We start from the raw sequence: 17,500 nt of genomic DNA, 5'->3' as shown, positions 1-17,500 counted from the left end.
ATATTAGAGGAGATATAGTGAACCATATTAGAGGAGATATAGTGAACCATATTAGAGGAGATATAGTGAACCATATTAGAGGAGATATAGTGAACCATATTAGAGGAGATATAGTGAACCATATTAGAGGAGATATAGTGAACCATATTAGAGGAGATATAGTGAACCATATTAGAGGAGATATAGTGAACCATATTAGAGGAGATATAGTGAACCATATTAGAGGAGATATAGTGAACCATATTAGAGGAGATATAGTGAACCATATTAGAGGAGATATAGTGAACCATATTAGAGGAGATATAGTGAACCATATTAGAGGAGATATAGTGAACCATATTAGAGGAGATATAGTGAACCATATTAGAGGAGATATAGTGAACCATATTAGAGGAGATATAGTGAACCATATTAGAGGAGATATAGTGAACCATATTAGAGGAGATATAGTGAACCATATTAGAGGAGATATAGTGAACCATATTAGAGGAGATATAGTGAACCATATTAGAGGAGATATAGTGAACCATATTAGAGGAGATATAGTGAACCATATTAGAGGAGATATAGTGAACCATATTAGAGGAGATATAGTGAACCATATTAGAGGAGATATAGTGAACCATATTAGAGGAGATATAGTGAACCATATTAGAGGAGATATAGTGAACCATATTAGAGGAGATATAGTGAACCATATTGGAGGAGATATAGTGAACCATATTAGAGGAGATATAGTGAACCATATTAGAGGAGATATAGTGAACCATATTAGAGGAGATATAGTGAACCATATTAGAGGAGATATAGTGAACCATATTAGAGGAGATATAGTGAACCATATTAGAGGAGATATAGTGAACCATATTAGAGGAGATATAGTGAACCATATTAGAGGAGATATAGTGAACCATATTAGAGGAGATATAGTGAACCATATTAGAGGAGATATAGTGAACCATATTAGAGGAGATATAGTGAACCATATTAGAGGAGATATAGTGAACCATATTAGAGGAGATATAGTGAACCATATTAGAGGAGATATAGTGAACCATATTAGAGGAGATATAGTGAACCATATTAGAGGAGATATAGTGAACCATATTAGAGGAGATATAGTGAACCATATTAGAGGAGATATAGTGAACCATATTAGAGGAGATATAGTGAACCATATTAGAGGAGATATAGTGAACCATATTAGAGGAGATATAGTGAACCATATTAGAGGAGATATAGTGAACCATATTAGAGGAGATATAGTGAACCATATTAGAGGAGATATAGTGAACCATATTAGAGGAGATATAGTGAACCATATTAGAGGAGATATAGTGAACCATATTAGAGGAGATATAGTGAACCATATTAGAGGAGATATAGTGAACCATATTAGAGGAGATATAGTGAACCATATTAGAGGAGATATAGTGAACCATATTAGAGGAGATATAGTGAACCATATTAGAGGAGATATAGTGAACCATATTAGAGGAGATATAGTGAACCATATTAGAGGAGATATAGTGAACCATATTAGAGGAGATATAGTGAACCATATTAGAGGAGATATAGTGAACCATATTAGAGGAGATATAGTGAACCATATTAGAGGAGATATAGTGAACCATATTAGAGGAGATATAGTGAACCATATTAGAGGAGATATAGTGAACCATATTAGAGGAGATATAGTGAACCATATTAGAGGAGATATAGTGAACCATATTAGAGGAGATATAGTGAACCATATTAGAGGAGATATAGTGAACCATATTAGAGGAGATATAGTGAACCATATTAGAGGAGATATAGTGAACCATATTAGAGGAGATATAGTGAACCATATTAGAGGAGATATAGTGAACCATATTAGAGGAGATATAGTGAACCATATTAGAGGAGATATAGTGAACCATATTAGAGGAGATATAGTGAACCATATTAGAGGAGATATAGTGAACCATATTAGAGGAGATATAGTGAACCATATTAGAGGAGATATAGTGAACCATATTAGAGGAGATATAGTGAACCATATTAGAGGAGATATAGTGAACCATATTAGAGGAGATATAGTGAACCATATTAGAGGAGATATAGTGAACCATATTAGAGGAGATATAGTGAACCATATTAGAGGAGATATAGTGAACCATATTAGAGGAGATATAGTGAACCATATTAGAGGAGATATAGTGAACCATATTAGAGGAGATATAGTGAACCATATTAGAGGAGATATAGTGAACCATATTAGAGGAGATATAGTGAACCATATTAGAGGAGATATAGTGAACCATATTAGAGGAGATATAGTGAACCATATTAGAGGAGATATAGTGAACCATATTAGAGGAGATATAGTGAACCATATTAGAGGAGATATAGTGAACCATATTAGAGGAGATATAGTGAACCATATTAGAGGAGATATAGTGAACCATATTAGAGGAGATATAGTGAACCATATTAGAGGAGATATAGTGAACCATATTAGAGGAGATATAGTGAACCATATTAGAGGAGATATAGTGAACCATATTAGAGGAGATATAGTGAACCATATTAGAACCATATTAGAGGAGATATAGTGAACCATATTAGAGGAGATATAGTGAACCATATTAGAGGAGATATAGTGAACCATATTAGAGGAGATATAGTGAACCATATTAGAGGAGATATAGTGAACCATATTAGAGGAGATATAGTGAACCATATTAGAGGAGATATAGTGAACCATATTAGAGGAGATATAGTGAACCATATTAGAGGAGATATAGTGAACCATATTAGAGGAGATATAGTGAACCATATTAGAGGAGATATAGTGAACCATATTAGAGGAGATATAGTGAACCATATTAGAGGAGATATAGTGAACCATATTAGAGGAGATATAGTGAACCATATTAGAGGAGATATAGTGAACCATATTAGAGGAGATATAGTGAACCATATTAGAGGAGATATAGTGAACCATATTAGAGGAGATATAGTGAACCATATTAGAGGAGATATAGTGAACCATATTAGAGGAGATATAGTGAACCATATTAGAGGAGATATAGTGAACCATATTAGAGGAGATATAGTGAACCATATTAGAGGAGATATAGTGAACCATATTAGAGGAGATATAGTGAACCATATTAGAGGAGATATAGTGAACCATATTAGAGGAGATATAGTGAACCATATTAGAGGAGATATAGTGAACCATATTAGAGGAGATATAGTGAACCATATTAGAGGAGATATAGTGAACCATATTAGAGGAGATATAGTGAACCATATTAGAGGAGATATAGTGAACCATATTAGAGGAGATATAGTGAACCATATTAGAGGAGATATAGTGAACCATATTAGAGGAGATATAGTGAACCATATTAGAGGAGATATAGTGAACCATATTAGAGGAGATATAGTGAACCATATTAGAGGAGATATAGTGAACCATATTAGAGGAGATATAGTGAACCATATTAGAGGAGATATAGTGAACCATATTAGAGGAGATATAGTGAACCATATTAGAGGAGATATAGTGAACCATATTAGAGGAGATATAGTGAACCATATTAGAGGAGATATAGTGAACCATATTAGAGGAGATATAGTGAACCATATTAGAGGAGATATAGTGAACCATATTAGAGGAGATATAGTGAACCATATTAGAGGAGATATAGTGAACCATATTAGAGGAGATATAGTGAACCATATTAGAGGAGATATAGTGAACCATATTAGAGGAGATATAGTGAACCATATTAGAGGAGATATAGTGAACCATATTAGAGGAGATATAGTGAACCATATTAGAGGAGATATAGTGAACCATATTAGAGGAGATATAGTGAACCATATTAGAGGAGATATAGTGAACCATATTAGAGGAGATATAGTGAACCATATTAGAGGAGATATAGTGAACCATATTAGAGGAGATATAGTGAACCATATTAGAGGAGATATAGTGAACCATATTAGAGGAGATATAGTGAACCATATTAGAGGAGATATAGTGAACCATATTAGAGGAGATATAGTGAACCATATTAGAGGAGATATAGTGAACCATATTAGAGGAGATATAGTGAACCATATTAGAGGAGATATAGTGAACCATATTAGAGGAGATATAGTGAACCATATTAGAGGAGATATAGTGAACCATATTAGAGGAGATATAGTGAACCATATTAGAGGAGATATAGTGAACCATATTAGAGGAGATATAGTGAACCATATTAGAGGAGATATAGTGAACCATATTAGAGGAGATATAGTGAACCATATTAGAGGAGATATAGTGAACCATATTAGAGGAGATATAGTGAACCATATTAGAGGAGATATAGTGAACCATATTAGAGGAGATATAGTGAACCATATTAGAGGAGATATAGTGAACCATATTAGAGGAGATATAGTGAACCATATTAGAGGAGATATAGTGAACCATATTAGAGGAGATATAGTGAACCATATTAGAGGAGATATAGTGAACCATATTAGAGGAGATATAGTGAACCATATTAGAGGAGATATAGTGAACCATATTAGAGGAGATATAGTGAACCATATTAGAGGAGATATAGTGAACCATATTAGAGGAGATATAGTGAACCATATTAGAGGAGATATAGTGAACCATATTAGAGGAGATATAGTGAACCATATTAGAGGAGATATAGTGAACCATATTAGAGGAGATATAGTGAACCATATTAGAGGAGATATAGTGAACCATATTAGAGGAGATATAGTGAACCATATTAGAGGAGATATAGTGAACCATATTAGAGGAGATATAGTGAACCATATTAGAGGAGATATAGTGAACCATATTAGAGGAGATATAGTGAACCATATTAGAGGAGATATAGTGAACCATATTAGAGGAGATATAGTGAACCATATTAGAGGAGATATAGTGAACCATATTAGAGGAGATATAGTGAACCATATTAGAGGAGATATAGTGAACCATATTAGAGGAGATATAGTGAACCATATTAGAGGAGATATAGTGAACCATATTAGAGGAGATATAGTGAACCATATTAGAGGAGATATAGTGAACCATATTAGAGGAGATATAGTGAACCATATTAGGAGGAGATATAGTGAACCATATTAGAGGAGATATAGTGAACCATATTAGAGGAGATATAGTGAACCATATTAGAGGAGATATAGTGAACCATATTAGAGGAGATATAGTGAACCATATTAGAGGAGATATAGTGAACCATATTAGAGGAGATATAGTGAACCATATTAGAGGAGATATAGTGAACCATATTAGAGGAGATATAGTGAACCATATTAGAGGAGATATAGTGAACCATATTAGAGGAGATATAGTGAACCATATTAGAGGAGATATAGTGAACCATATTGGAGGAGATATAGTGAACCATATTAGAGGAGATATAGTGAACCATATTAGAGGAGATATAGTGAACCATATTAGAGGAGATATAGTGAACCATATTAGAGGAGATATAGTGAACCATATTAGAGGAGATATAGTGAACCATATTAGAGGAGATATAGTGAACCATATTAGAGGAGATATAGTGAACCATATTAGAGGAGATATAGTGAACCATATTAGAGGAGATATAGTGAACCATATTAGAGGAGATATAGTGAACCATATTGGAGGAGATATAGTGAACCATATTAGAGGAGATATAGTGAACCATATTAGAGGAGATATAGTGAACCATATTAGAGGAGATATAGTGAACCATATTAGAGGAGATATAGTGAACCATATTAGAGGAGATATAGTGAACCATATTAGAGGAGATATAGTGAACCATATTAGAGGAGATATAGTGAACCATATTAGAGGAGATATAGTGAACCATATTAGAGGAGATATAGTGAACCATATTGGAGGAGATATAGTGAACCATATTAGAGGAGATATAGTGAACCATATTAGAGGAGATATAGTGAACCATATTGGAGGAGATATAGTGAACCATATTAGAGGAGATATAGTGAACCATATTAGAGGAGATATAGTGAACCATATTAGAGGAGATATAGTGAACCATATTAGAGGAGATATAGTGAACCATATTAGAGGAGATATAGTGAACCATATTAGAGGAGATATAGTGAACCATATTAGAGGAGATATAGTGAACCATATTAGAGGAGATATAGTGAACCATATTAGAGGAGATATAGTGAACCATATTAGAGGAGATATAGTGAACCATATTAGAGGAGATATAGTGAACCATATTAGAGGAGATATAGTGAACCATATTAGAGGAGATATAGTGAACCATATTAGAGGAGATATAGTGAACCATATTAGAGGAGATATAGTGAACCATATTGGAGGAGATATAGTGAACCATATTAGAGGAGATATAGTGAACCATATTAGAGGAGATATAGTGAACCATATTAGAGGAGATATAGTGAACCATATTAGAGGAGATATAGTGAACCATATTAGAGGAGATATAGTGAACCATATTAGAGGAGATATAGTGAACCATATTAGAGGAGATATAGTGAACCATATTAGAGGAGATATAGTGAACCATATTAGAGGAGATATAGTGAACCATATTAGAGGAGATATAGTGAACCATATTAGAGGAGATATAGTGAACCATATTAGAGGAGATATAGTGAACCATATTAGAGGAGATATAGTGAACCATATTAGAGGAGATATAGTGAACCATATTAGAGGAGATATAGTGAACCATATTAGAGGAGATATAGTGAACCATATTAGAGGAGATATAGTGAACCATATTAGAGGAGATATAGTGAACCATATTAGAGGAGATATAGTGAACCATATTAGAGGAGATATAGTGAACCATATTAGAGGAGATATAGTGAACCATATTAGAGGAGATATAGTGAACCATATTAGAGGAGATATAGTGAACCATATTAGAGGAGATATAGTGAACCATATTAGAGGAGACTGGCTAGGCCACTCCAGGACCTTAATGTGCTTCTTCTTGAGCCACTCCTTTGTTGCCTTGGCCGTGTGTTTTGGGTCATTGTCATGCTGGAATACCCATCCACAACCCATTTTCAATGCCCTGGCTGAGGGAAGGAGGTTCTCGCTCAAGATTTGACGTCCCTTTGATGCAGTGAAGTTGTCCTGTCCCCTTAGCAGAAAAACACCCCTAAAGCATAATGTTTCCACCTCCATGTTTGACGGTGGGGATGGTGTTCTTAGGGTCATAGGCAGCATTCCTCCTTCTCCAAAGAGCTCCATTTTGGTCTCATCTGACCACAACACTTTCACCCAGTTCTCCTCTGAATCATTCAGATGTTCATTGGCAAACTTCAGACGGGCCTGTATATGTGCTTTCATGAGCAGGGGGACCTTGCGGGCGCTGCAGGATTTCAGTCCTTCATGGTGTAGTGTGTTACCAATTGTTTTCTTGGTGACTATGGTCCCAGCTGCCTTGAGATCATTGACAAGATCCTCCCGTGTAGTTCTGTTTTCAACTTCTCACCAAGCTGCTTGGCGATGGTCTTGTAGCGCATTCCAGCCTTGTGTATGTCTACAATCTTGTCCCTGACATTCTTGGAGAGCTCTTTGGTCTTGGCAATGGTGGAGAGTTTGGAATCTGATTGATTGATTGCTTCTGTGGACAGGTGTCTTTTATACAGGTAACAACCTGAGATTAGGAGCACTCCTTTTAAGAGTGTGCTCCTAATCTCAGCTCGTTATCTGTATAAAAGACACCTGGGAGCCAGAAATCTTTCTGATTGAGAGGGGGTCAAATACTTATTTCCCTCATTAAAAATGCAAATCAATTTATAACATTTTTGACATGCGTTTTTCTGGATTTTGTTGTTGTTATTCTGTCTCTCACTGTTCAAATAAACCTACCGTTAAAATTATAGACTGATCATTTCTTTGTCAGTGGGCAAACGTACAAAATCTGCAGGGGATCAAATACTTTTTTCCCCTCACTGTATATTTCACAGCATAGTGATTTAATAGACTCTCATAAAGTGGCATGACTTGAAAGCAATAGATGCATACAGTAAAGTGACTTTATGAAGCAAATGCCTTACACAAGTTAGATATAGCTGCCATCTAAAATATATAGTCACATATAACTGTCTGTATTCCAGTATGCCCTCACCCAGTTTACATATACTATAAGCCTCACTTAGATAAACAGCCTGGTCTCATAGACTATACGTAACATAGTAAATGTAAATCTGTGACACTCAAAATAGTATGATATGTTACATCTGGTATGGTTACATAAGACAGATGGTTACTTAAGGTTAAAAATGAAAGTAGGGTGGTTGGTCGCAGTGGATGGGTTGGCGTATAACGCAAAGGTCTAGCAACCAAAATGTTGCGAGTTCGAATCTCATAACGGACTATTTGTGACCGACCGCCTCAATTCGGTCTTATGTAGCAACATTTGAAATTGTGTTTTTTACATTGGATAAAAGTAGAGACTCAGAGCTAGAAAATGGTATATCATACTATGCAGTTGAGGAACAATGGGAAAGTAATTCTGCTTTGAAAGTTGATAAACTTGTAACCCGACTTTTGAGAAAATGGCCCTTGAATGTTTTGGTACACGTACTGGAGAGCTCTTCTTTGTCTACACCCATTCAGCATCGTTCACATGCCTTAGCCCCACCCATCTCTTTAAGGATTCACATGTGAGACCATGTAGTAAACACACGCTATATCAAATAAAATCGAAGTTTATTGGTCACGTGCACTGGATACAGACGGTGTAAACGGTACAGTGAAGTAGTTACTTGCATAGTAGCAATATCAAAAAGTGTCCAGATATAAATATTTTATAATATTTTATCATTATTAGACGATGTTCCCCGACACACTTGTCTAAATTGATTGGTCAGTTGAAGAAAATGCTATAACCACCCCCCAGCCACATCTAGCTAAGTGGATGGGTCACTATTGTCTAGACATGTACACATGTTCATGAAATACAATAGATGGCCGTAATCACCCCCAGACACACCTGACTCATTTGATGGGTCATGTAATAATCCGGCCGAAGTGGATTCTTTTTTGTTTAGACATGTAGCTAGCTATGTAGCTATCTAGCTAAACAATGAATCTGCTAGCTAACTACCAGTATGCTTTAATAAAACTGACTTTCTGACAAAATTAGAAACTTACATCTGAAAATGTAGCTAGACTCTTACCGGTACACATGGATGAATGCTTCATGGCAGACTTGAATCATTTAACTCTGTTTTGGTTGTAGCTACATCTTGTTGTGTCAAGTTACTCCGGTTCACACTGTCCGTGGCGTATGCAGAAAGTAGCCCATCACTTTTTCCAACTGACCTGTCGATAGCACCTACTAAATTCAGGGCATCAATGTTGTTGAGAAAAGTAGCAAAACTTTAGTAGTTCTCGATGGCTAACGTTATATCTTTCAAAAACGGCGTGGTAGAATGGACTGTCAACACATACTGAACAGCTCACGTTATAGACAGAAGCATGCTACATGGCAGACCAATCCAAACTCATCTCCCAGCATGTCCAGCCCATCCATTATCTCAGCCAATCATGGCTAGTGGGAAGGTTCCTGTCTTTTTCCGTGGCTAAACCAACTAGGCTCGTAATGTACAATTGTATTCGTATTTATGGATGGCATACAAGTTTGTTATTAAGGCACATGAAAGTTCACATGTTCCAGAAGGCATTTCTGCCAAAAAACGCATTTTGATAAAAAATACATGTTTACGTTCAAATGCCGTTCCTGTGAAGTAGTGACTTGCGACATACGCCTAGTTTCCTGAAACGAGTCACATTTAAGCTAATTAGCAACTTTTCAACTACTTACTACTTTTTAGCTTATTTGCAACTACTTAGCTTGTTAGCTGACCCTTTCCCTAACCTTAACTATTTTGGCTATCGCTAACCTTAACCCTTTAACCTAACTCCTAAACGTAACCCTAACCTTAACCCTAACCCCTAGCCTAGCTAACGTTAGTAAGCTAGCTAACGTTAACCACCTAGCTAGAATTCGTAACATATCATACGTTTTGCAATATTCTTTACATATTATACATTTCGCAAATTCGTAACATCTAATACGAATTGTAATTCGTAACATAGCATATGAAATGGGTGATAGACAACCACAAATTAATACATACCATACGAAACATAACATAACATATTCAATGGAGTGATCCCGGATTTACGTACAGAATAATACGAAATGCTCTGAGACCAGGTTGAGATAAACTATACCTGTAATACATATATAACATATATCTCCCTACCTGTGTATAGTCTAGTATCTGTTGGTGTCTCTGTTTGGCGGTGGTGACCTCTGCGTCCGTGATGGCCTCTCGCAGTGCCTGCTGGGTAATAAGTGCATCCAGGTCCAAGACAGACGACATGCGGCAGTACAGACTCATGCACTTCTCCTTGTACGCACTGAAATGGACTGGAGAGAGAAATGAATAAATAAGAATATATATTGAACAAAAATATAAATGCAACATGTAAAGTGTTGGTCCCATGTTTCATGTTTCATGAGCTGAAATAAAAGATCCCAGAATTTTTCCATATATACAAAAAGCTTATTTCTTCCAGATTTTGTTCACACAACTGTTTACATCCCTGATAGTGAGCATTTCTCCTTTGCCAGATAATCCATCCCCCTGACAGGTGTGGCATATCAAGAAGCTGATTAAACAGCATGATCATTACACAGGGACAATAAAAGGCCACTCTAAATTGTGCAGTTTTGTCACACAACACAATGCCACAGATGTCTCAAGTTTTGAGGGAGCGTGCAATTGGCATGCTGACTGCAGGAATGTCCACCAGAGCTGTTACCAGAGAATTGAATGTTCATTTCTCTACCATAAGCTGCCTCCAACGTCATTTTAGAGAATTTGGCAGTACATCCAGCCGGCCTCACAACCGCAGACTACGTGTAACCACGCCAGCCCAGGACCTCCACATCTGGCTTCTTCACCTGCGGGATGGTATGAGACCAGCCACCCGGACAGCTGATGACACTTAGGAGTATTTCTGTCTGTAATAAAGCTCTTTTGTGGGGAAAAACTCATTCTGATTGGCTGGGCCTGGCTCCCCAGTGGGTGGGCCTATGCCCTCCCAGGCCCACCCATGGCTGCGCACCTGACCAGTCATGTGAAATCTTTAGATTAGGGCCTAATTTATTTATTTCAATTGACTGATTTCCTATATGAACTATAACTCAGTAAAAGCATTGAAGTTGTTGCATGTTGCGTTTATATTTTTGTTCAGTATATATCAGAATGTCATCTTAACACTGTATAACAAGACATAGGCTGATAAACTTCTCCTCCTCCGCCGAAGTGGACTGGAGAGATTGTTATGATTGTGTTACTAAATTCTTATTCTGTACTTTGTATTTTATGTTGCATTTGTAAACACCCTTGTAAGAGACATTGGTCTCAATGGGACCCTGAATAAATAAAGGTTGAATAAAATACATAAATATATCAGAATATACTATGTTAACAGTGTATAACAAGACAGTACTACTACTCTCTGGGGCTAGTCTGACTGAGGGGGGTCAAAGGTCAGATCAGCATGGCACTGTGCTACTCTGGAGCCCGCAGACAGAATTACTTAATGTGTCCCTAGGGAACAGAGAGGAATCTGTGGAATCTACAACAACTGAACTAACAGAGCGAGAGAGGAACAGAGGCGAACAGAGAGAGAGAGAGACATAGAGAGAGCAGAACAGAGGCTGAGACAGAGGGAGAGAGAGAGACATAAAATGACATTTGAAATGTCTCTATTCCTTTGGAACTTTTGTGAGTGTAATGTTTACTGTTCATTTTATATTGTTTATTTCACTTTTGTTTATTATCTATTTCACTTGCTTTGGCAATGAAACATGTGTTTACCATACCAACAAAGCCCTTTGAAATGAATTGAATAGATAATGAGAGAGAGCGAGAGAGAGAGAGAGAGAGAGAGAGAGGGAGAAAATTCATGTTCTAACAAGACAAGGGGGTTAACAGAAAGCAGTGGTCAGTGTAGACGTACCCAGCTCAAACATTTGGAGAGGGAGGTTGAGGAAGCCGGAGTGTGGTGTGTAGGGGTTGCTCTGCCCGGGAGCGGTACACACATCGTCAGCCGCCGGCAGCAGCAGCAGAAAGGAAACATTATGACCCAGCTCCAACACCTCATGAGTGTAGATACGGAAGTGCTTAGCCTGCAATCAGACATAAACACACACAGTAAGAACAAGAACAGGAGCACAGATGTACACGCACAGCCGGGCACACACACGCACAGCCGGGCACACACACGCACAGCCGGGCACACACACGCACAGCCGGGCACACACACGCACAACCGGGCACACACACGCACAGCCGGGCACACACACGCACAACCGGGCACACACACGCACAGCCGGGCACACACACGCACAGCCGGGCACACACACGCACAGCCGGGCACACACACGCACAGCCGGGCACACACACGCACAGCCGGGCACACACACGCACAGCCGGGCACACACACGCACAGCCGGGCACACACACGCACAGCCGGGCACACACACGCACAGCCGGGCACACACACGCACAGCCGGGCACACACACGCACAACCGGGCACACACACGCACAGCCGGGCACACACACGCACAGCCGGGCACACACACGCACAGCCGGGCACACACACGCACAGCCGGGCACACACACGCACAGCCGGGCACACACACGCACAGCCGGGCACACACACTCTCTAGGGCAGAACGACATGGATGCCTTGGCAGCAGCTACTCTTCCTAGGGTCTAGCAAAATTAAGGCAGTTATACAATTTTCAAAACATTACAATACATTCACGACAGATTTCACAACACATTTGGTATGACTCAGCAAAGCCACATTCCAACTCTTCCATCTGTGTCCTGGTACAATGCCTTGCAATAGTATTCATTCCCCTTGGCGTTTTTAAATTGATTTTTATTTGATTTTCATGTAATGGACATACACAAAATAGTCCAAATTGGTGAAGTGAAATTAAGAAAATAACTTGTTTCAAAAAATGCTAAAAAATAAATAATGGAAAAGTGGTGTGTGTATTCACCCCCTTTTGTTTTTCACAATTCCTGACATTTAATCCTAGTAAAAATTCCCTGTCTTAGGTCAGTTAGGATCACCAATTTATTTTAAGAATGTGAAATGTCAGAATAATAGTAGAGAGAATGATTTATTTCAGCTTTTATTTATTTCATCACATTCCCAGTGGGTCAGAAGTGTACATACACTCAATTAGTATTTGGTAGCATTGCCTTTAAATTGTTTAACTTGGGTCAAATGTTTCGGGTAGCCTTCCACAAGCTTCCCACAATAAGTTGGGTGAATTTTGGCCCATTCCTCCTGACAGAGCTGGTGTAACTGAGTCAGGTTTGAAGGCGTCCTTGTTCGCACATGCTTTTTCAGTTCTGCCAACACATTTTCTATAGGATTGAGGTCAGGGCTTTGTGATGGCCACTCCAATACCTTGACTTTGTTGTACTTAAGCCATTTTGCCACAACTCTGGAAGTATGCTTGGGGTCATTGTCCATTTGGAAGACCCATTTGCCACCAAGCTTTAACTTCCTGACTGATGTCTTAAGATGTTGCTTCAATATATCTACATAATTTTCCTTCCTCATGATGCCATCTATTTTGTGAAGTGCACCAGTCCCTCCTGCAGCAAATCACCCCCACAGCATGATGCTGCCACCCCCGTGCTTCACGGTTGGGATGGTGATTTTCGGCTTGCAAGCCATCCCCTTTTTCCTCCAAACATAACGATGGTCATTATGGCCAAACAGTTCTATTTTTGTTTAATCAGATCCAAGATGGCGTAGCAGTGCGGTCGTGTTCTTTGTTGTGTGTCTGTGTAAATAGCCTGTTTTTTGTATTTTTTGGGTATTTCTCGTACATATTTCCCTATCACACTTTTCATCCTTCTACTAAATATACTTTCTTGCAACCCGCCTCACTCAATGTGGAACGGATTCTATTATTTACTCACCTTTATCTAGAATCTCCAGTTGAAACTAGCTAGCCAGCTAACTAGCTACTTTCTATTAGCAACCGTTAGCGGTTTTCACCCAGAACTTCGGATTTTCTGCCGGAACAACTGAATCACTGGACCCTAACACCGGATCGCAACTAGCTAGCCGCAACTGAATGGATGTTGCTGTAGGCTAATCACCACTGCCCCCGAAGCAAGCACCAGTTAGCCTTGAGCTAGCCTCGAGCCAGGCCCATATCCCGGCTATCTACCTCTTTGTCTACCGGACGGGAGTAGCCAGCTAACTAGCTACTTGCTATTAGCCACCGTTAGCGGTTTTTCACCATTGTCCGTGGCCTGCACTACCTACCAGCCAGCTCTAGCCTGGACTATTATCGGCCAGTCTGCACTGTCTGCACAGCGCGTTATCGACCCAGAACATATCGGATTCTCTGCCGGAATCACTATATCACTGGACATTTAACACCGGATCATCGCAACTAGCTAGCTGCAACCAAATGGATGTTGTAGTTGGCTATTCAGCCTTGAGGTAGCCTCTAGTCAGGCACATCTCCCGGCTATCTACCTCTCTGTCAACCGGACGGGTCCTCCTAGAGTCGACACGGAGCCCCGCCGATCCATCACGACTGGTCTGCCGGCGTAATCGTCTGTGGTTTCAGCAGGCTTCCCGTTGCGACGACCACGAAGATCCATCTGCTAGCCCCGGCCCGCTAGCACACGCAAACAACAGCCGTGCTTCCTGCTCGCTGTGCTGTAGCACCAATTCGAACTGCTCTCGGACTCACATATTGCTGTTCACTGGACCTTATGATCACTCAGCTGCACAGCTGATGCCTGCTGGACTGTTCCTTTACACGGTACCCTGTCCTGTTTATCTGTTTAGCCTCAGCCCAAACTTCATCGCCATTACCAGTTGTTGTCTTGGCTCTCTCTAATAACACCTGTGATTGCTTTATGCCTCTCTCCCATGTCAATATGCCTTGCCTATTGCTGTTCCAGTTAGTTCTTATTATACAATTTCAATATAGAACCCCAAGTCATTCTCAAACTGCCACAAATATCTCCTTTGTTCCACCCCCCATACACGCCGAGACCGGCTCAATCGGTGCCTCCAGTGATGCTATCTCTTTCATTGTTACCCAATGCTTAGGTTTACCTCCACTGTACTCATATCCTTCCATATCCTTGTCTGTACATAATGCCCTTAATCTATTCTAAAACGCCCGGAAATCTGTTCCCTTTATTCTCTGTACCCAACGCACTAGAAGACCAGTTCTTAAAGCCTTTAGCCGTATCCTTATTCTAGTCCTCCTCTGTTCCTCTGGTGATGTAGAGGCTAACCCAGGCCCTGCAGCCCCCAGTATCACTCCTACTCCCCAGGAGCTATCATTTGTTGACTTCTGTAACCGTAAAAGCCTTGGTTTTCTGCACGTTAACATCAGAAGCCTCCTTCCTAAGTTTGAGTTATTCACTGCGTTAGCACACTCCGCCAACCCTGATGTTCTAGCAGTGTCTGAATCCTGGCTTAGGAAGGCCACCAAAAATTCAGAAATGTCCATTCCCAACTACAACATTTTCCATCTAGAAAGAACTGCCAAAGGGGGTGGAGTTGCAATCTACTGTAGAGATAGCCTGCAGAGCTCTATCATACTATCCAGGTCTGTGCCCAAACAGTTTGAGCTCCTACTTCTAAAAATCCACCTTTCCAGAAATAAGTCTATCACTGTTGCCGCTTGCTACAGACCCCCCTCAGCCCCCAGCTGTGCCCTGGACACCATATGTGAATTGATTGTCCCCCATCTATCCTCAGAGTTCGTACTGCTTGGTGACCTAAACTGGGATATGCTTAACACCCCGGCCATCCTCCAATCCAAACTAGATGCCCTCAATCTCACACAAATGATTAAGGAACCTACCAGGTACAACCCTAAATCCGTAAACATGGGCACCCTCATAGATATCATCCTGACTAACTTACCCTCTAAATACACCTCTGCTGTCTTCAACCAGGATCTCAGCGATCACTGCCTAATTGCCTGCGTCCGTAACGGGTCCGCGGTCAAACGACCACCCCTCATCACTGTCAAACAGTCCCTAAAACACTTTAGCGAGCAGACCTTCCTAATTGACCTGGCCCAGGTATCCTGGATGGATATCGATCTCATTCCGTCAGTAGAGGATGCCTGGTTGTTCTTTAAAAGTGCTTTCCTCTCAATCTTAAATAAGCATGCCCCTTTCAAAAAATACAGAACTAAGAACAGATATAGCCCCTGGTTCTCCTCAGACTTGACTGCCCTTGACCAGCACAAAAACATCCTGTGGCGTACCGCATTAGCATCAAATAGCCCCCGCGATATGCAACTTTTCAGGGAAGTTAGGAACCAATATACACAAGCAGTTAGGAAAGCAAAGGCTAGCTTCTCCTTCACACAAATTCAGACAGCTGATGTTCTGAAAGAGCTGCAAAATCTGGACCCCTACAAATCATCTGGGCTAGACAATCTGGACCCTTTCTTTCTAAAAATAGCCGCCAAAATTGTCGCAACCCCTATTACTAGCCTGTTTAACCTCTCTTTCGTAACGTCTGAGATCCCCAGAGATTGGAAAGCTGCCGCTGTCATCCCCCTCTTCAAAGGGGTTGACACTCTAGATCCAAACTGTTACAGACCTATATCCATCCTGCCCTGCCTTTCGAAAGTTTTTGAAAGCCAAGTTAACAAACAGATCACCGACCATTTCGAATCCCACCGTACCTTCTCCGCTATGCAATCTGGTTTCCGAGCTGGTCATGGGTGCACCTCAGCCACGCTCAAGGTCCTAAACGATATAATAACCGTGATCGATAAAATAAAGTACTGTGCAGCCGTCTTCATCGACCTGGCCAAAGGCTTTCGACTCTGTCAACCACCGCATTCTTATTGGCAGACTAAATAGCCTTGGTTTCTCAAATGACTGCCTCGCCTGGTTCACCAACTACTTCTCAGATAGAGTTCAATGTGTCAAATCGGAGGGCCTGTTGTCTGGACCTATGGCAGTCTCTATGGGGGTGCCACAGGGTTCAATACTTGGGCCGACTCTTGCTGCTGGTGACTCTCAGATCCACCTCTACGCAGACGACACCATTTTGTATACATCTGGCCCTTCATTGGACACTGTGTTAACAAACCTCCAAACGAGCTTCAATGCCATACAACACTCCTTCCGTAGCCTCCAACTGCTCTTATACACTAGTAAAACTAAATGCATGCTCTTCAATCGAACGCTGCTGGCACCCGCCCACCCGACTAGAATCACTACTCTCGACGGGTCTGACCTAGACTACAAATACCTAGGTGTCTGGTTAGACTGTAAACTCTCCTTCCAGACTCACATCAAGCATCTCCAATCCAAAGTGAAATCTAGAATCGGCTTCCTATTTCGCAA

At 40.1% G+C, this 17,500-nt stretch overlaps 1 protein-coding gene across 1 annotated transcript in view; it reads right to left on the bottom strand.

Moving 5' to 3' along the window:
* The window catches only part of LOC311100913 (ankyrin repeat and fibronectin type-III domain-containing protein 1-like), a gene marked incomplete at both ends in the record, with an annotated part of 97,873 nt that overhangs the window by 17,287 nt on the left and 63,086 nt on the right, over positions 1–17,500 (bottom strand). The window contains 2 exons of the mRNA XM_084141897.1: positions 10,315–10,481; positions 12,083–12,251. Coding sequence (XP_083998023.1) covers positions 10,315–10,481; positions 12,083–12,251 — 336 coding nt within the window. The remainder of the gene's footprint in view (positions 1–10,314; positions 10,482–12,082; positions 12,252–17,500) is intronic.

This window comes from Coregonus lavaretus (assembly GCF_964263955.1).
Source record: "Coregonus lavaretus genome assembly, chromosome: 25".
In the NCBI taxonomy this organism is placed as follows: Eukaryota; Metazoa; Chordata; class Actinopteri; order Salmoniformes; family Salmonidae; genus Coregonus; species Coregonus lavaretus.
The sequence above is the reverse complement of the archived record's forward strand: the minus strand, read 5'-3'. Positions and strand labels throughout refer to the sequence as shown.